The 22,032-nt window shown below is 32.4% G+C and overlaps 1 protein-coding gene across 1 annotated transcript; it reads left to right on the forward strand.

Moving 5' to 3' along the window:
• Positions 1–17,053: 17,053 nt before the first annotated feature.
• On the forward strand, positions 17,054–19,672 carry LOC127723346 (toll-like receptor 4). Its single transcript, XM_052229925.1, has one exon. The coding sequence runs from the start codon at positions 17,166–17,168 to the stop codon at positions 18,921–18,923; it is 1,758 nt and encodes a 585-aa protein (XP_052085885.1). The 5' UTR covers positions 17,054–17,165; the 3' UTR covers positions 18,924–19,672.
• Positions 19,673–22,032: the final 2,360 nt, after the last annotated feature.

Genomic DNA, 22,032 nt, shown 5'->3' on the forward strand with positions numbered 1-22,032 from the left:
CTACTGCCAGTAGGAATAAAACATTCATACTCAACCTGAGAAGCCTGGCGGCTTCTGTAATTAAAATGCAGCCAAAAAATCTTCCACATTTATTTTTTCTTTCCATCTTTTCCCAAGGAATAAAGGAAGTAATAAAACAAATGTGTTGAAGGGGAAAAGATCATAAATGATGTCAAATTATTATTGTCTTTAGGGTACCAGATTTTGCAGATTTTGTGGTTCCTCCCTATAATAAATTTTAGTTCATGTATCAAATAACAATATATATTTTCTATTGAGGAAACATATTTGTAAACCACAAACTTAAACCCTATAAAATACAAAATTTTATGCTTACAAAGAAACCAAATAGTAACAGCATTAAATTGTTCCTTCTTGTCTTTTTTTTAATAATACTGTACAGTGAAATTGAAATTTAATGTCAGATCGTTATACAGGAAATAAATTCTGGGAAGGTCTAAATACACAAAATGAACATAGAATATTTAAAAGTTAAAATTCTCCTTCTATTTTAATAGAAGTTTCAATTAATAAAAACACACAATTTTCATTAAATTCAAGAGTGAATGTTAATGGAAATGAAAGAATTTGAATTTCTTGTTTAATCCCATATTAAGGTAGTTCAGGGGTATAGAAAAAAAATGACAGAATTTTCTTATACTTTGCCAAAATGAAGATTTTACTATGCTTTTTTCAAAAAAATGATAAAAAGTATGGGTCACCGTGCTATTTTTCAAGGTACGAGTCGTTCAAAATTGCCAAAATTTGCTTAGATTGTTCATGAAAAAACACATTTTTGTGCATAAAAAGAAATCTATGAGACAGAATTTTGAAATAAAATATGAGAAGATAGGTTTAATAATATATTTTAAGAAAATAAAAAGAAAAAATGGTGTCACCGAACTTGTTTTCTTGCTACAAGTAAAAAATGAAAATTTCCCTATATGTCCAGTATAAATTTTGTACTAAAAGAGTTATCTACCCTTAAATGGGTTATTTGAAAAATTAATTCTAAAAGCACAAATATTTGGTATTTGTTAAAACATTTTTGATAATGCAATGAATAACTAAGTTTTCTTTATATAAATAAACAGTGTAACCAATAAATTGCAAATCTGTCTCCAAATTTGCAAGTTTGGGCAAAGAACTAGGCCGATTATTTACTGTGATTGTACAATTCAAGTTGGCGGTATACCCCTGAACTACCTTAATATGAAAAGGTTTGGAATTTATTACATATAACAATTTGGATGGCCATATTTTTTGCCAAAATTTAAAACATTCCGGTTTTCTTTTTTTTTAGACTCGTGCTTCCCTCTTCATTTTCCGATTTTTGTAAGAGAACAGTATTATAGATAAAATGTATAAATTTTTGTTGAATGTACAAGTTGTGATAGGCTAATTTTGTAATTGATTAGAGTATTTATTTTCTATTTCATGTTTCATAACTTTTTTTTTTATATTTTTTTTTCTATTTCATTGATTATAATTTGTTTTCATTGATTATATTTTTTTTTTTCATTTATCATAATATTTATTTTGTATTTCATTGGTTAGAATGTTAATTATTTATTTCACTGATAAGAATATTTATTTTTTTATTTTATTACTAACATTTTTCAAAAAGTTCACAATCAAATTAAAGTAAATATTTATATCTACCCCTGTCAGCTGCCCTGGACTGCTGAGGGTAGACATATTCATGGTGATTTGAAATAAAAGATGGGGTTCATGTTGAAATAAAAAGCAGTTCAGATTAAACATTTTTACATTTAGATTTAACATTTTCATTTACACAAGTTGTTAACTTTACATGATCCTTTATTGATGAAATTTTTGAAAGTGGTTTTGTTTCAATAATGTTCCCACAAAGATAAAGTCGCAATAGTAAAATTGATCTGATAGGAAGATCAAAATCAGCAAATCAATGCTTATTGTTTTTAGGGTACCAGATTTTGCAGATTTTGTGGTTCTTTCCTATAAGGAATTTTAGTTCATGTATCAAATAAGGATATATATTTTCTATTGAGGAAACATATTTGTAAACCACAAACTAAAACCTTATAAACATGATAAAACTACAAAATTTTATGCCAACAAAGAAAAATCAAATAATTCAAGTAAACATACATATTCCATAAATAAATACATATTCCATAAATAAGTTTTGCAAATTTTATCTCAACAATGTTCAAAATACAGAATAGGTTTTCAACAGTTAATGTCAAATATTTAATTGTTTTTGTATTTAAAATGAAATTGTAACAGTTTTATAGTCACAAGCTGACAATGTTGATAATCTTTTCAGTTTAATGAAAATTACATGTACTTACTACTGAATTGTAAGATGTTAAAATAAATACACATTTGATGCATAACAACTAGACTAGGTTGTAGACAGGGGAACATAAAGTGTAAGGCAATTTTTAGTTATAGCAGGTACATTTCAGGTTTATTGCAATTTCTAGAAATGTTAGCAGCAAGTTTTAGTATGTTATTTATTCTTCCCTGGTTTTCAAATGTGAAGGTTTGAGCATTCCTTGATGAAGGTAAATCCAACAAACATTCTGAGAGTATTGCATTGCAATAAATAGTCCCCTAGTTAAAAATTAATTGTACTGGAACAAAATGCTAACTTGATCTATAACTTGTCATAGTGTAAACTATATAACAAATATCAAATCAATGTCATTAAGCATGACGAAAAAAAGTGTGGAAAACTGATTATTTAAGTGAATAAGGACCATAACTCTGCACAGATTCATCAGACCGAAAAACAATTCGAACTTGGTCTGTAACTTGTCATGATAAAACTATATACCAATTGTTAACACATGTTAGTTACACCAGTTTATTTATTTAAGAGACTATCAGCATCTTTAAAACAAGAGTTCTTTACAAAGTCACTAGAGTTATCTTTCTTGATACATTAAGTTGATCATCAACATTAATTAAAATGTCTTCTTTTGTAACATGAATCAGTCTTTAAGATAGATCATATTTCTCTAGCTGAATGAACATGACAAAACAACAAAATATTTTTTTTTGAAGTGACCGTCATTGGATTAGACTATCCTCAGGTCACGGGGATTATTCTGCCCCATTTCCGAAAACAAAGAAGTAAAAAATATTTTTGAAGTGATCGTCATTGGATTAGACTGTCCTCAGATCACGGGGATTATTCTGCCCCTTTTCCAAAAACAAAGAATTAAAAATGCAAAAGTAAAATTGTATTATTGTTTCACACAAATTCTTCTGGCATTTGTCCTTTCTTCAGCACATTTAAAAGTTCAATTCCAGAAGCTCCTCTTTTGGTCATAGAATTTGCAAGCTGAACTTTTCCTGGACAACATTTTACCTCAACATAATTGTTTTGAATCATTTCACATATAGCTGCAATGTCTATTCTCAGCCTTTTATCTTCTACCAATTTGGTGGATTTTAGTGCCTCAGTGACACTTTTGTTGTCCATGAAAGCTGTAATAGGTATCCGTTCCCCAACTCCATAAATGTCTTCAATTATTTTCCGAAAATATAATGCAGTTTCCAAACCATCTTGCAAACTTAAAGCTTCCGCTGCTATAGTAGACCGAACTACTCTTTTTATCTTATTGGCTTGCCATGAAATGCGACAACATTTTCCAATTCGATCTTTTATTCAAACAATATGAGCTCCTGTACTTCCTTTACCATCATTAATATTTCCTAAAGCTGCATCACTAAAAACAAAAATTTCCAGGTCTTCTGTCACATTTCCTTTTAATGATGGGAAAAACTGAATAGGCCTTATGTCCATTAACTTTCCAATGTTTTTAATAGAACGTAGAAGATCGCATACTAATACACTTTTCAGTTTAGTACTTAAATCAACAAGTTCAACGGCAAAATCTGGTCTTGATCCTTGAACTGCCCAGTTCAATTGCCCTACCATTCTGCAATAATCTGTTTGCTCTTCTTGGGTAAGTTGTTTTAATTTCTGAAACGCACGCTGTGGCTCTATGTGTTGGTGATCTAGTTTTTCCATGTATATTGAATGATCTAGTTGTAACCTTCATTGTTTTGCTTTATCATGAAACCAATGTAACGAAAATCCTTTTCTTAAATTTTTCTTGCTATGAACCTTTTCCTTAATTTTTCCATCAGTTTTACAAATTCTTCATTTCCTGCATGAAGAAAATCATCAACATGACAACAGAAAATACCTTGGACAGATCCCTTAACTGTCAGGATAAACATAGCAGGATCAAGTTTTGATTGTCTACATCCTAAATTTTTAGTTCATCGTTAACACTTATATAGAAATGCCTAGCTCCATCCTTTAGTCTGTACAATCCATGTTAAAGTTTCCAAATGAATCCTTTTGGTGTATCACTTTCAACTGGAGGTTTAATATGTACATCACATTCTAACTTGTTTCCTTGTAAAAAATGCTGATTTTATGTCGGTAGTTTTTATTGTCCATTTCTTGCTTGCATCAAATGTAAGGAATATTCTAATAGATCCTTTCCTATTATAGGACTATCTTTAGGAATGAAAGATTGTTCTTCAAAACCCCGAGCTACTAGTCTAGCTCTTGTGTCTCCATTTTTATTTGTAATCACCCATCTAGTAGAAATTGTCTTTTGGCCACCGTATTCAACTTCTTCATAAGTGTTATATTGCCTCAGCTTTTCTAATTCTAGTTGCTTTGCAATGTCACTATCTGTCTGATCCACTTCATCAGTTGTATGAACTTCAGTGTCATTAATCTGGTCTTCTGAAATATTCCATTCTAGACTGCCCAAGTTTACACTTTTTTGTTCTTCGCTCACATGATCTTTCACATTGTACCATGTTTTGTTCCCTCCTGTTGCTTTTCCAGCTCTTCCTTGCACACTTGCACTTATCCATTTATCTGAGCCTGGTACTTTATATCGAATCTTATCATCTTTCTTTATAATATTCAAGTTATGACTGACGTACGGTTGTTGCTTCATGAGATAGATCCTCTTGTGTACTTATAGTTATAGTTATAGTTTCTGCAATAATGTCAAGGGATTTCTTTTGTGCAATATTTGGTTCTGTAAGTTTCTTGTCACTATTTTTTAACGCTATGTTATCTTGTTCAGTATTTTCTCCCAAATTATTATTAATTTTGCACAATCTGTTTGGGGATATTCTGACAAATACTCCGCCATGACTGACAAAAACAACTTTTCCATCTTGGAAAACCACTATTCCCGGTCCAAGCTAACGCTCTTTCCATTCTCTTTTATAAAACACCATGTCACCATTCTCATATACTTGTTCAGCTGCTCTTTCTTTTGAACGCAAAGCTCTGCCCATTCTTTCATCTGCCTCAGTCTGAATGTATGCTTTCCGTGTCTCATGTAAAGTATTTAAATGCTTCACTACTAGTTTTCCCTCTAATGCTGGTAGTTGTGCTAAGTTTGGCAAATTGGGATTTTTACCAAACTAGCTTTAAGTTCTAGCTTTAAGTTTGCAAGATGGTTTAGAAACCATCTTACAAACTTATCAAATCAATATCTTCAAGCATGACAAAAAAAGTGTGGAAAACTGATTATTAAAGTGAATTTTCCAAGGACCATAACTCTGCACAAAATCTCTAAACCGGAACAAAATTCCAACTTTATCTGTCACTTGTCATGATAAAACAATGTACCGATTATTACATCAATATCCTCAAGCATGACGAAAAAAATATGGAAAACTGAATATTTGAGTGAATTTTCAAAGTCCAAGGACCATAACTCTGCACAAAATTGTCAGACCGGAACAAAATTCAAACTTGATTTGTAACTTGTCATGATAAAACAATATACCCAATATCAAATCAATATCCTCAAGCACGAAGAAAACAAGTGTGGAAAACTGATTTGCCGGACTGATGGATGGACAGACAGACAGACGGACGGCGTGCAAACCCAAAGTCCCATTCGACTTCGTCAGTAGGGAACTAAAAACAGGGCTTCTGACACAAATATATATGAGAGTGTGAATGGGGGTTTACAGAATAGAGAATAATTGCCAATAATATAAAGAACAGAGAAAAATGGACATATAACATAAAGAATAGACTATAATGGGGTGCTGAATATAAAGAAAAGAGAATAATTGGCAAAAAGTATAAAGAATAGAGACCCTCATATATAAATTGTTGTAATTTATATTTACAGTTGGTTTAAGTCTGAACTGCTTCATGTTCTTGACAGGTTTACTGCAGGTCAAAAGTATGGTTTACAACATGTTTTAGTCTGAAATAAAGCAGATTCTATACAACAATGTGATAGCAACCCAACAACATATATAATCAAAAAGCATCTAATTTTTATTAAAATTTTTGTTTAATCAAATAGCTAACAATGCAATATTTATCATTTTATTTTTCCATTAAATTAAAGTTCAGTTTGAGAGTATTTGAGCTTTCAACAACTGACAAAAAGGCATTACATGTTTATCATTTCAGTCCCATCTTGCCAATTCAGTCCTTTTTAAGGGAAACATATTTTACCCCTTACTACTGCTGCATATCTTAGTGATATGAAAGATTTAACTTTCATATTTGGGACCATTCTTCTTTAATGTCACATTATATTTGTAGCTCACCTGGACAAAAATGCAAATTGATTCATTTCTTGTCATACATTTTTTATGCTCCTGCCATAGCGGAGGGGGCATTAAGTTTTACCCTTGTCCGTCTGTACATACGTCCCATAGTTGGTTTCCGTTCTCTAACTTTAGTTTGCCTCAACCAAATGTTATGAAACTTATACACAATGCTTATTACCACAAAACACAGATCATCTTTGAATTTTGGTAGTGTCACTTTAACCGTTCTAGAGTTGTGCTCCTTTACAAAGGGAAAAGTTGCTGAATTTTTCGTTTCCGTTCTCTAACTTTAGTTTGCCTCAACCAAATGTAATTAAACTAACCGGTATACACATTGCTTATTACTACAAAATACAGATTAAGTTTGAATTTTGGTGGTGTCACTTTAACCGTTCTAGAGTTATGCCCCTTTACAAACGGAAAAATTGCTGAATTTTTCGTTTTCGTTCCCTTACTTAAGTTTGCCTCAACCAAATTTTATGAAACTTATGCACAATACTTATTACTACAAAACTCAGATCAAGTACAAATTTTGGTAGCATCACTTTTAATGTTCTTCAGTTATTTCCCTTTATAACTTAATATGATATGCAAGCGGGGGCATCATCTGTGTCCCATGGACACATTCCTCCTTTATTTAGCTCACCTGGACAAAAGCAATATGACTTTTTATTTGTCACCATTTTGCATCTGTAATCGGGTGATGTAGAGCTATTGGTGGATGAATGTTTGTGTTTTTAACAACAAAAGAGAGGTGTAGTACGAGAGAAAAGGGTTTTGGGCTCTTTAAGCCGATGGAAAAAATTTGAATAAGGGTATAAGGCACTTGCACAACCAAATTTGGCATAAGTATAAAAAAGGGAAATATGTGTTATAAGGAATATGCAACATGTCCAAATAATGTGTAGAAAAATTCTATAATAGGAATGATATTATTGCAACCATACCTAGTAATTGATTGACACAAGTTTATATTAAACAAAACCATAAGACATAAATTGATTCTAGTCCAATTTTAGGGTATTTTGTTCTATAATACATATAGATCAGATTAACTTCAAACTGTAGACATAGCTAACTTCTAGTCCAGTTTTAGGATGTTTTGTTCTATAATACACATATAGATCAGATTAACTTCAAGCAGTAGACATAGCTAACTTCTAGTCCAGTTTTAGGATATTTTGTTCTATAAAGATCTGATTTACTTCAAGCTGTAGACATGGCTAACTTTTAGTCCAGTTTTAGGATATTTTGTTCTACGTATAAAGATCTGATTAACTTCAAGCATTAGACATAGCTAACTTCTAGTCCAGTTTAAGGATATTTTGTTCTATGATACATATTGATCTTACTAACTACAAGCATTTAACATACTATTAGTTAACTTCTAGCCCAGTTATAGAATTGTTTATTCTGTGATAAACAAAGGTTTGATTAACTTCAAGCATTAGAAGTAGCTAACTTCTAGTCCAGTTTTAGTAAATCTTTCCATTAATCATACTGTAACTCTAGAGAATTATTGATTTTTTTATTTATGCAAAATATTGATAAATTACTAGCTGATCATTATGTTAATTTCAATGTGCATTATAATTTAAGTCATATGCAAGTTTTTACAAACTTGTAAGGTCTACATTAATTTTTTGTTGCATTTTAATGAAAATTATAAATTCACACTACTTGTGCAATTTACAGTGTTCTATAATTATAAATTATTTTGTTATATCTCATTGTTGTGTTTGTTAAATATATATTATAAGTATTGTATATTTTGATTTATTAAATGTTATATTTGTTTTTGTTGACATTTATGAATTACTTAATGATAGAACTGCAATGCGCAAACCTCATATTACAGGGTCTAGATGGGGTTTACAGAATAGAGAATAATTGACAAAATATGAAGAATAAAGGGCAAAAAGTTTGAAAAAATAGGCCAAGAAAAATAAGAATAATGAGGTGTTAAAATATAAAGAATAGAGAAAAATATGCAAAATTAATAAAGAATTGAGAAAAATTGCTTAAAAGATTAAAGAATATAGAATTGAACGACCTCCATCCAGACCCCCATATTAGTAAGAAAAAAAAAGAAATCCCTGCAGGGGTCTCAAAATACATATTTAGGTGCAAATGTGTACTCATCTTTTTATGTTATAATATGAATGATCCCATGTGGTTAACACTTAAATAAAATTCAAAGTTTTATTTAAAAAGTTGATATTCAATAAACAACATAAACACAAGCTCTAGTGAGCTTTTCAAATCGACTGAATAACAAATATATACACACATGCATAAGTCATAAAAACAACACAATTTAAAACATACAGTGCATGGTAATATAATAATGATGACATATAAAAGTTAAAAGAATAGTTTCAGCCATATTTTTGGAAACATGCATGCAAAATAAAGTATTAAACATAAGATAAGTTAGAATAGTAAGCACAGCCGATAATAGCAACAAAAAGTAAAACAAATCAAACATTAAAAAAGACAAAAAATGTCACAGATTGAATAGCTTTAATGGAGACTCATACATACAATCTGTGATTTTTGATTTACGTGTTAACTACATGGGATCATTCATAAAATAAGATAAAAAGATTGGTACACAGTCTTTGAAGACATCATATCAGGAATTGAACATGTGTGATCCATTGACATAACAATGTGTACCCCTTGGGATCAATCATATGATAACATAAAAAGATTAGTACACAGTTTTTGGGTAAAGATTGCATGAAATGCTATCAAAACCATATGGTACTGACTAGATATCTAAATCTTCCAAGGTTTATCACTACTTTTGAGATACACAAAATATAGTGCATTGATCATAATATTCTATTCATCCTATCCATGAACATTTCCAGAAATTTATCAATGAAATATATGCTCAGATATTCAAGTTACAAAATGATGTTATACTTGTCGAGAAAAATACATAACTTTTGCAAGGTGCAGGAATCTAATATCTGATCTAAAAATATCAATGATGTCATTGTTAAAAGTTATCTTTAAAAATTGGAGTTATCTTCCTTTGTCCAGAATTGTAGTTGAATCAACGATAACCAGTGCTTTATACAATGCAATATTTAATTTTACTTCCCACTGATAAATTAAAGCAATCTTTAACTTTCAGTGCTTACAAGCACTTTGATTACGTACATCATAGCAGGAGTTGAACCTGTATGATCCATTGACATAAAAATTTGCACCCTATAGGGATCATTCATATAATAAGATAAAAAGATTAGTACACAGTTTTTGGGTAAAGATTGCATGAAATGCTATCAAAACCATATGGTACTGACTAGATATCTAAATCTTCCAAGGTTTATCACTACTTTTGAGATACACAAAATATAGTGCATTGATCATAACATTCTATTCATCCTTTCCATGAACATTTCCAGAAATTTATCAATGAAATATATGATCAGATATTCAAGTTACAAAATGATGTTATACTTTTTCATTGGTTTGGATATATATATATATCTAGTCTTGTTTCAATAGTCGTTCATTTATAAATCTGTATTGGTAAATTGAACCTGATTATCTGCAAAGGAAAATATATACTCTAATCTTCTTTCCATTTTTAGATTTTTCAACATAACTTCTTATCGTGTATTTAGCAGTACATGTGTTAAAACCTAAAATAGGTACACTTAAACAAAGAACCTCTTGACTCGAACAATCGGACGACATTAAAACAAGATCAAAAGAGGCAACCAAAATCCAAGGTATATTACTCTGAGCAGCAAATCCATACAGTTCAAAAAACCAGAATTCTTGATCTGGAAAATGAGGTTAAACAACTTCGTAACGTTCTACAAACATTCAAGGAACATGGTAGATCAGAAGAAAATGTGCATAATAAAGAAGGAAATTAGAATCCACCACCTAGATCTCAACCTATAGAACAACCAATACAACAAGAAACTTGATGTCAGAAAAAAATCTGCTCATTGCAACTACAGGGAAGATCTAATAGAAACAAGACTTAAACTCCTGGAAAGTCAAATGGTACAAAACATGTGCATCAACAAAGCACTTTATACTCAGCTTACTTTACAATGAGACCTCCTCACCATAATCCATTTTTATATCCATTCTCACCATATCATATTAAAAATACATATACACCATATCATGGACAAAATCAAGCGCATCAACATTATGCACCATATCCTGTTCACAATCAGCTGCATCAACCTTATGCACTATATCCTGCTCATATCAGTTGCACCAACCTTATGTAGCTCATTTTGTACAGCCACCACAAATGTTTGCAGGTGTACATCCTCAGGCTCGGACATTCCCAGGTATTCCTCAAGGTTATAGAATTCATTATCCAGTTTATAATCATCCAACGCAAACGCTTCAAAATTGGATGACAAACTCAGGTAACTCGGCACCGCAGAGCACACGTCTTCCTCAAGCATTCCAGCAGCAGCAAACTCTTCATCCTAACATCATGACTCAAACTGCAACAGCATCTCTAAATCATCCTTTAGAAGCAATTCCAATCAGGAAATATCACAATGATTCATTATACCAACCACAAACAGGTCAACGCTAACAACAACATAGAGGCATCTCATCAAATCAAAATAGAATTATACCACAGAATATACAAAACATCAACAGCATCGACCCTCTTACTCTCTCCTCCAGAAAAAAATCTACAACCAAGTAGAACAAGTGCAAACACGGTACAACCAGACAAACACGAGCACTCAACCCGAGGACAGAAGTACACAGCTCAATACCACTCAAAGATGATAATCCAACAACAGGAGAACAGAACCACCTTTTTCAAGAGATGAGCCTCATAGAACAACCACCTGATCAGCTAATTCAGGAGGAATCCCTTCTAATTGGGAGAACGTAAGAATAACAACCTGCAATATAGAGGGAGTGAGATCAAATACATTTTTTCTTCAACTCCTAACTCAAGAATCACACATTGTATGCCTACAAGAACATTTTCTCTGGGAATGCCAAGCAAGAATCATATATTCCATATTGCCTGACCACGATAATCATACTAGATGTCATGATTCAAATGAACCTCTGACTGGCTTTAAACTTCCTAGAGGCCGCTCATGAGTCTCCATCTCATGGCAAAAACACTGGAACAGCCAAATTTTAAAGCTACCCGATGGAAATGAGAGGTTGATAGCCATTTTAATCTCATCTGACGTGGATGTATGTCTAATAAATGTCTTTATGCCAACTATGGATAAAGACTCTTGCTATTAAATAACGTGGAGATTTGAATGGGACAACTTTACAGACAAGAAACAACAAGCATGATCAATTACTAAAGGAATTTGTTCAAAAACTTAACCTCATCGCTGATAAAGATAAATCTGACAGAAAAACTTTCTTCCACCATTCAGGACAATCCAGCTCCAAAATAGATTAAGTACATCTCTGTCATGGAAAATCTGTTTAAAAGTATACAATATGGAATAATTCTCCTACAAATGTCTCAGCACATGTGCCAGTAACAGTGACTACTAATATTAGCATCCCAACTTGTGTAAACAAAACCAGTCATAAAACTCAAACAGCCCATACGCTTCAATGGGACCAGACTGATCTTCCTCTCTATATCGAATCTGTTCAGAATGAAATTTCAAAGTTACAATTGACTAAAAAACCATCCAGTAGCATTCAAAAGATCACTGATGCCTTAATGACAGCTTCAAACAAAGCAGTTCCAACCAAACCCGTCAAATTGAAAGGCCCGAAATGGAAGGCATCGCCAAGAGTTAAAAGCCATTTAAAAAAACTGTACTCAAAATGGAAATTTGAAGGTTAACACCCGGATCATCCTATCAGGAAAAAAATTAAAAACAGAAAAGAAAAAACTCCGTAGCCAACAAAGAAAGGAACATGCTGAAGATAGATTGAATGCTGTAAATTCAGAAATTATTGCGTGCATTTATTATTGCGATTTTGTCATTTAAGACTAAAATGCTATTTTAATTTTTGCGATATTGAGAAAAATCCTGTTTAATTTATATAAAAAAAATTCAAAAATGCGTGTTTAAATTATTGCGATTATAACCATGTCGCATTTTTCGCAATAATAAAAACATCGCAATAATTTCTGAATTTACAGTATATACTGAATAAATGAATGACTAAATATATGTGTTATTTGACCTTCTGAAGGTCCTTTTTATCCATTTTATGTATATATCATTGTATATTTTATCTCTTAAGAATTTTGCATCTCACTCCCAATGTATAGTGCACCACCTCTGGATTTTACCTACATGTAATATAATTTATCTTACATCCCCAAATTGAACTTTTAAATCTTACCCGCTAAGGGGTGTTCCTAATAACAGGAAGCTGATACGAAGAAAATAAAGAAGATGGACGAAGTCGAACCGTTATATTTCTTTCGTCAAATTCTTCCGCTAATAAGGAATTTTAATCGCCACATTTTTTTTTATTTTCGCAAAATGAAAAAATGGCGATCGCCAGCGGAAACCCTGCTGTCAAACCAAAGACTTCCAAAGTTGGTATTTTCTGCTTCTCCACAAAGCAGCATATAGGAGTTAGAGCAGAGAATTGTGTCCTGCAGACTGTTACCTTGTGAACTAGCAAGTTAACAATCTAGCTCAGCCTGTTATATCCATCAATATTAACATGTCCTCATACTAATGTTCATGTCACTGTTGCCTCTGGACATTATAAAGATGAATCCATCATTAGATATAGTAATGGTAATACGGATATGAATACGGATATGCATGTCATAGTTTCCACTGGATGTTACACAACGATCCATCATCCATCATCATGTAGTAATGGTAATACGGATATGCATACGGATATGTATGTCATAGTTTCCACTGGATGTTACACAACGATCCATCATCCACCATCATGTAGTAATGGTAATACGGATATGAATACTGATATGCATGTCATAGTTTCCACTGGATGTTACACAACGATCCATCATCCATCATCATGTTGTAATGGTAATACGGATATGAATACTGATATGCATGTCATAGTTTCCACTAGATGTTACACAACGATTCATCATCCATAATTATTTAGTAATGGTAATACGGATATGAATACTGATATGCATGTCATAGTTTCCACTGGATGTTACACAACGATCCATCATCCATCATCATGTAGTAATGGTAATACGGATATGAATACGGATATGCATGTCATAGTTTCTACTGGATGTTACACAACGATCCATCATCATGTAGTAATGGTAATACTGATATGCATGTAATAGTTTCCACTGGATGTAACACAACGATCCATCATCCATCATTATGTAGAAATGGTACTACGGATATGAATACGGATATGAATGTAATAGTTTTCCAGTGGATGTAACACAACGATCCATCATCCATCATCATGTAGTAATTGTACTACTGATATACATGTTATAGTTTCCACTGGATGATACACAACGATCCATCATCATGTAGTAATGGTACTACTGATGTCATCTTGTGTTTTTGAAATTGAAATTTAAGTTAAGTTATTTAATATTATATAAATCAATCGTCCTTGGACGGGATTCGAACCGTTGTTCCTATTGAATTGCATTGATATCTGCTTTGTGAGCGAGAGACTTATCCTCACTGCTACCCGAATGAACATAATCAAGTGGCAAGTTAAGATACTTAAACTATGCATAGACAAATGAATTAAAAAGTAAATAATTGAGCAAAATCTAATAAAAATAAGCGGGGTGTAAGTACCGAAATGTGTGTATAGCTTACAACTTAATCGTATGAGGAATATAGCGGTGTTTTATACAAATCACAAGTCTGCTAGCAATAAGTTTGCACACGTTTTAGAATTTCGCAAATTAATCGTTTTTGTACCTTTTCGCATGGACTGGCTCATAAAATAGACACCTATACATGTATGTCTCTTGTTTGTTTTTGTATGTCACATTGACGCTTCAACCACATCTAAATTGTTTCGTGATCCCGAGGTAAATAAGTGCTCAAAAGCAAATACAAAGAAAATATAGTCTTGTTTCAACAACTATAAATAAGGGAATTGATCTTAAACCATTGCCGTGACGTCAGCCTATTCATTTACTTTTGTTTCTTTTTCTAGAATCAACGCTTCCTAAAGCTGTTGCTGAAATGAACTCACCAAATCATATCCAACACCCTCCTTATAATTGTTTTCTTTGTGTGCTTACTTTCAGGTTTAAATTGGCCATTTTACTGATTTCTGTTCACTAATTGAATTGATTTTAAAAATTGTCCTTTTTTCACTTTTGTAATATTTATTTGCCTTCGCTGGGTTCCAACACCCTCCTATCAATCTGTTATCAAGCACGTACATCGACGAAACCTCTCCGCCACCTATGGGTTGCAATTAAAATGTCTATATTATATTAATCAATGAACATCAATTAATTTTAAAATATAGAAAAGTACTAAAAAAATATAACAAAAACACCGAACTCCAAGGTAAATTATAAAAAGGAATAACAAAACTGACAAAATCAAAACAAAACAATGTGGAATTCTATGCGACTGTCATACAAGTGATAGGTTTAGCTAGCTATAAAACCAGGTTTAATCCACCATTTTCTACATAAGGAAATGCCTGAATCAAGTCAGGAATATGACAGTTGTTTTCCATTCGTTTGATGTGTTTGAGTTTTTGATTTTGCCATTTGATAAAGGCTTTCCGTTTTGAATTTGGGAGTTCGGTATTTTTGTTATTTTACTTTCATTTTATCAATCGACGGAACGAGTGAAAAACAACTGTCAAAAAGTTTGGATTGTTAATGGAAAGAACATCATCAATATACCTGTATGTAAAATCAAATTATCAAGCTTCTTGATCTTCTTGTTTTTTACAAGTGTCTGAAGGAACTTCGACTCAGATGAAAATAAGAAGAGAGAGAGAGAGAGTATTAACAAATAAAATTTAAATCTTCTACATGTTTAGAGAGTACATTATTTCAATAACCCAACCCGAAAATTTTAATATCTTAATTGCAAATAAGTTTTTTGAATTATTCAGTTATTTTTGTTTTTTTCATTACACAACTAAATTTCTATTGTCGGATAAAGATATCTATATTTCTATCTGTCACAGGGAAGAATACCTCAAAAAAGCAAATACGTATAGTAACCATGTCAATTACTTCTTTTCAACTTTTGATTCACGTTAACTTCATATAATAGTTATATTTTATTTGCAGAAAATTCATAATATATTAGTATTCAAGTAGATTTAAGAGCACACTTATCAGGCTAAGGACGTCTGTATTTAAATCTAACAAAACTATTTCTTTATCTGTAAATGCGGAAATATTTAAAATGTCCTGATAAATGTTGGAATTTCAAAATCAGTGTACAATTCACCATCTTTACAATGCAAACTTTTGTTGGAATTTTTTTAAAAAATGAACTGTAAAGCCGTAAACATTCAAAGGAAAATATTACCCTGATCATCGAAGTAATAGGAAATTAGTGAACTCGAATAATTCAGCGCCCTCTTACGGTCGGTAACCTCCTGAGTTAATGCAGTGATCTTAGTGATGTATACTCCAGAGTTAATGAGGTGATCTTAGTGAGGTATCCTCCAGAGTTAATGCAGTGATCTTAGTGAGCGGAATATAACGACTGGATTATTCGGATTTGAAATAAGTGGGAAATTCCAAGGTTTATTGACGCAGGATATGAACTTAAGTTTTACTGTATTAGCTGTTTAATTCCGTTGATAGTGAGAACGATGTGCTAAAGTTTTAGTTTTACATTTCATTGCGTTATTACAGCTACTATGCAAGTTCCAAGTATAGTCTACGTAGCGTCGTTATTACTCATAAGTAAAAGTCTATCTTCAAAGTGTACAACAACTAGAACCGGAAATGACGTGTCTACGGATTGTCATGGAAGGGGTTTCCGGTATGTGCCTAGACATATTCCTAACGATACTACATATTTAGACTTGTCTGACAATAAGTTGTCCATTATATTTAACTTCTCATTTTCAAGACTGAAAAATATTTCTAGTTTGAAATTATTATCCTCTCAGATATCAATTATCGAGTCAAAGGCGTTTTCTGGATTAGTGAAACTGACTTCTTTGAACTTACGTTATAACACTCTTGATATACATTCTCTACCGGAGAATGTTTTTGATTCGTCATCTTTTTTGAGGATTTTAGATTTATCTCAGAATAACTTCCGTCACTATCCTGAGAAAGTTTTAGAAAAATTATCAAACTTAGAGAGATTATCAATCAATGGTATTAATGACCAAACCTTTGGAAACGGATTTCGTTCTCTACGTAAATTAACATATCTTAATTTTGAACCTTGTATGATTACTAGGATAGGCAACAACACATTTGATGTTTTTAAGAATATACAACTGAAGAAACTATTTTTCAATGCAAGATAAGGTACGTGCAACCAGGTGCTCTCATCCCATTTCAGTCGATAGAAAGTCTCGATATTTCAAACAACTATAATGTCCGGGTATCTTCTTTGCTTCAATTACTTAAAGGTCTTATGGACAGAAATGTAACGTCAATAAACTTTAGCAATAATTTCAGAGCTGTCGCAGCCGCTGACGTATTATTGGCGTCACAGTTTTCAATGATTGGTGCAGTCTGCTTGAAAGAAATCGATTTGACTCGTAACCGAATAATATCGATCCAGTCAGGGGGAATAAATCTAATGAAACATAAAAATTGCCTAGAAAAACTTATTCTCAAAGAGAATAGTATATGGGGTGACCTTGTTATCGTTCTAGAATTGGTTCAACTGGTAAACTTACATTGGTTAGATATATCGAATCAGGCAACGATACACATCAAAACGAAAGTTAAAACAAACATAACATTTGTACATCGTCAAGATATACCAAATACAAAATATTCCTCTGACAGATCAACGTATGCCATCCAACTACCACGTAATCTGCAATATATCGATGCATCTCGTATAGGCGTAAGAAGTACTGGTTTAATTAATCTAAATTTCACAAATGCTGGTAAAGTTGATTTCTTTAGTCTAGCTGGTAATAAATTCATAGATTGTCTTGGTCATTTCCATGGGCTGTCACATTTACAAACACTTGACATATCGGATTTTAATTGTAGTGAGCTTGATCTAAAAATGATCAGTTTTATGCCATATCTGAAAACACTGATTAGCAGAAGAACACATTTAAATGTCGGATTGCAAAATGATGTAAATGGTGAATTTTTAAAACAATCATTAGAAGTGAAACATATTGACATCTCAGACAATGGGTTTTTTACATTCAATCAAAATATGTTTGTATCGCAGTACCGTTCACTCATATCATTAGATTTATCAAAAAACAAATTTTCCAAATTCCCAATTCAAATCAGCAAATTTTCAACTTTGATGAAACTAAGTCTCGTGCAAAATCGGATTGCTTTTCTGCAGAAATCTGATATGAATCAACTAGAGAACTACCAACGTGATAATAATATTGAATTTGAGCTTCTTTTGAATGACAATCATTTTGTTTGCAATTGTGATTCGATCGATTTTCTGAGATGGCTCCAGGAAACAAAAGTGGCTTTAGATAAAAACCGCAACTACTCGTGTGTGTATATTGATAACAGCCAGAAAACCACAGTTTATGCATTCAAACATCTTGAATTCATTGAGAGTAAATGCCTCAGTAAGATATGGCTTACCATAACAATAATTCTTGTGGTGCTTTTTCTTTTCATTTTCACAGCAAGTTCCTTAGCCTACAAATATAGAATAACTCTTCATTTTTGGTACCTTCATATCCGCCGGAAGTACCGCCATTACACGGCACTGGAAGGAGATTCTAAAGAGTACAAGTATAATGCATTCGTTGCTTTTTGTAATGAAGATGAAGAATGGGTTTGTGGGTCTCTCGTTAATTATTTGGAAAAGAAAAATGGTTTGGCGTTATGTTTACACGATAGAGATTTTGCAGCTGGGAAGCTTATTATGGATAATATCATAGAAGCCATTTTTGAAAGCAAAAAAGTAGTTCTTGTTATCAGTGAAGAATTCTTGAAAAGTTCATGGTGCGAGTTTGAACTTGATATGGCGAGAATGAAAATGTTTCAAGACAACAGAGATATGTTGGTCGTTGTCCTGTTGGACAAACTTTCTACGTCACGAATGCCAATTTCCTTACAGAGAATTTGGAACAAAGTGACATGTTTAGAAGTTGACGAAACAATCTGTACAAATCAAAATGACAATTTTGAACATTTATTCTGGAAAAGATTATATGAAGCAGTCGTAATGTAAATGGAAATTTAAAAGTTTATCAATTCTACTTATTACACGAAAAAAAGCAACACTTGAGATGTATTGCATTCCAAAAGCAATGTATGGATAAGTGTCTATAAAACATATAAAGTTCTAAATCACACTGAAACATTGTCGATGAGGAAGTATCGTCAACTTTCTGTAATTATTTTTTAAAATTTATTTGATACAATGTAGACATGTATCAGTTTTCAAGTAGTAAATGTAGGTCTATGACACACGGCCTTCCGATCCTTAACATCATGTGAATATTTCATTTCAGGAATACACTTGAATCATCTATATAAAACAAGTGAGGACTCAGATACATATTGTCAGTGGTGGGAAGGTGGATACAGACGCATAAATGTCTACACTGCAAATGTATATTTGAAAAAATAAGTTCATGTTTAGTAAAAGAAAATGTACCGTGGTCATGAAACAGACATACTATTTCTAGTATGTTTTTGTCGTTATAAATAACCAAGGGAATTTCACAAAAGGAAAAGCCTTTATATTCAACCTAATGAATAGACATTGTCGCATAACATCTAATGTTCCTTTTAGTTGAAAAGCAAAATAAAAACCTTGAATGAATTATTATCTTACTTTCTATACATTTCTAGGAATATCATTGGTTAAAAGCGAACTGACATGATTAAATTTAGAAAATGCCTGTAACATATATAGTGAAAGAATAATTTTGAAGAGTTGAGTTTTTTTCTAGTATTAAAAATGCATAAATTTCATTCAACAGTTCGTTCTGCAGAATATCAATTTGAGAGTCTGTTTTGGCCTGGTGAGTTTTATCCTTTTAGAAAATCTTTTCTTGTAACATTTGAAAAATGTTGTAGGGTTGGAGCTAGTAAAAGGCATACTTTGTAAGGAGCAGAATTAGTATAATTTCTTTTTTTTTCTATGAACTGTTGACAACAAACTTATTATATATACCAGGATTAAAATTGTGTACGCCAGACGCACGTTTCGTCTACAAAAGACTCACCAGTGACGCTCGAATCAATAAAAATAAAAAGACCAAATAAAGTAAGAAGTTGAAGAGCATTGAGGACCCAAAATTCCGAAAGGTTTAGCCAAATACATTTAAGGTTATCTATTCCTGGGTAGACAATCCTTAGTATTTCGAAAAATACAAAGTTGTGTTAACAGTTAATTCTAGTCTTATATTACTTTCATAAATGACTTTGTAGTATAAAACAAATGTGGAACATAAAATGACAATGCCGTAACATTTAAACTATGGAAAACTTTCAAAATATATGAACCATGGAGTAAGGTGGCAGGTTTAAATTATCTCCATGAAATGAGATGTATTAATGACGACGGATGCAACTAGTGCAGCAGGATCTGCTTACCTGTCCGGAGCACCTTAGATAACCCCGGTTTTATGGTGGGATTCGTGTTGCTCAGTCCTTAGTTTTCTACGTTGTGTTTTGTGTATTGTTATTAGTCTTTACGTCGATTTTCGTTTTTTTTTTGTCATGGCATTGTCATAAAAATAAGAAGATGTGGTATGATTGCCAATGAGACAACTCTCCAGAAGAGACCAAATGACACAGAAATTTACAACTATAGGTCACCAAACGGCTTTCAACAATGTGCAAAACCCATACCGCATAGTCACCTATAAAAGGCCCCGAAATGACAAATGTAAATCAATTCAAACGAGAAAATCAACGGCTTAATTTGTGTAAAAAATAATGAACGAAAGACAAATATGATACACAGCAACAAGCGACAACCAGTGAATTACAGGCTCCTAACTTGGGACAGACACATACAGATTGTGGCGGGGTTAGAGTAGTTTGTTGGCGCCGAACCATCCCTCTTACCTAGTACAGTGGTATAACGGCATAACATAAGAACAAACTATGCAAAATAATAAATGAAAAACAAATATGAGAAACAGCAAATACTGACAACCATTCAATTACAAGCTCCTGACGTGTGACAGGCACATATAGAATGTGACGGGGTTAAACTTGTTTAAAGGCGCCAACCCTCCCCTAACATCGGACAGTGGTGTAACAGTACAACATAAGAACAAATTATATAAATCAGTTGAAAAAGGAATAACTCATCAGATAGATACAAATAGAAATACATCTAACAAAAACACAAAATGGACGTGGCAGTTTGTTTTCGACTTATGATTTTGATTATAACTTTGGTATCTTTTGCCTCTCCTATGCTAACTGTATACCGATATACTATTGCCTTACCACATGTATTAGATATGAGATGATTACGTCTGATTTACATATAATTAATAAATTAAAATATTTTATCTTTTCTTTTGTTCTAAAAAAAGCAATAAGTTTTGATAAAACAGGAAAAGTGTCATCTTCTCAAATTTTCCAGATGCAGTAACACTTTTAGAAGATGCTTTGTAGTAATGGATTTTCAATGATATCTTAAATGCGTGTATTTTTCTGTCATGAAATTGATACTTTACCACTGCTTTTGTATGGCAATATGAATCGCTGTACTATCTTGTCAATTCTGTTTTAACTGCCAAAAACTTAACTGTATGCCGATAAATGATAAGCCTTCAATGTAAGTTCATTTGTATATTAACAAGTGGTTCACCTAAACTGTCCTTATAAGAAATTTCAACGAGTTATCTAGTCAAACGTTTCAAAGTCAATTAAATAGTTTTCACTGGAGGATAAGGACCAAATAATCTCCATAGATTTGAGATGTGATAATGCTTATACAACTGCATACTAATGTAATTGACTTTTCATAAGTGATTCCCCTAAAAGAGGGTCTCATTTGGGGGGAGTGGGGCTGATCCCGGATCCCGCTTATTGTTTTGTCAGAATCCCGTATCCCACTTATCATTGCAATAATAGCGCTTGTTATTTAACGTGTCGCTCGACTACGTTTCCTGTTTTCACGCAAAAATAATTTCGCTTTCACGTGTCAAGCTTAAAAAAAGTTGGCACATCCATCGTCACGCTGAGACCGCAAATGAGACACAACCTAAACCGCCCAAATCACAAAGTTTAACAAATTGTTTGATGTTGAAGTTTACACCGCTGAATTCAACATACCTAGGTCTTGCCTGCATGACTTCATTGAGTCAAGG

The sequence above is a fragment of the Mytilus californianus genome, unplaced genomic scaffold, assembly GCF_021869535.1.
Source record: "Mytilus californianus isolate M0D057914Y unplaced genomic scaffold, xbMytCali1.0.p SCAF_13, whole genome shotgun sequence".
NCBI lineage: Eukaryota > Metazoa > Mollusca > Bivalvia > Mytilida > Mytilidae > Mytilus > Mytilus californianus.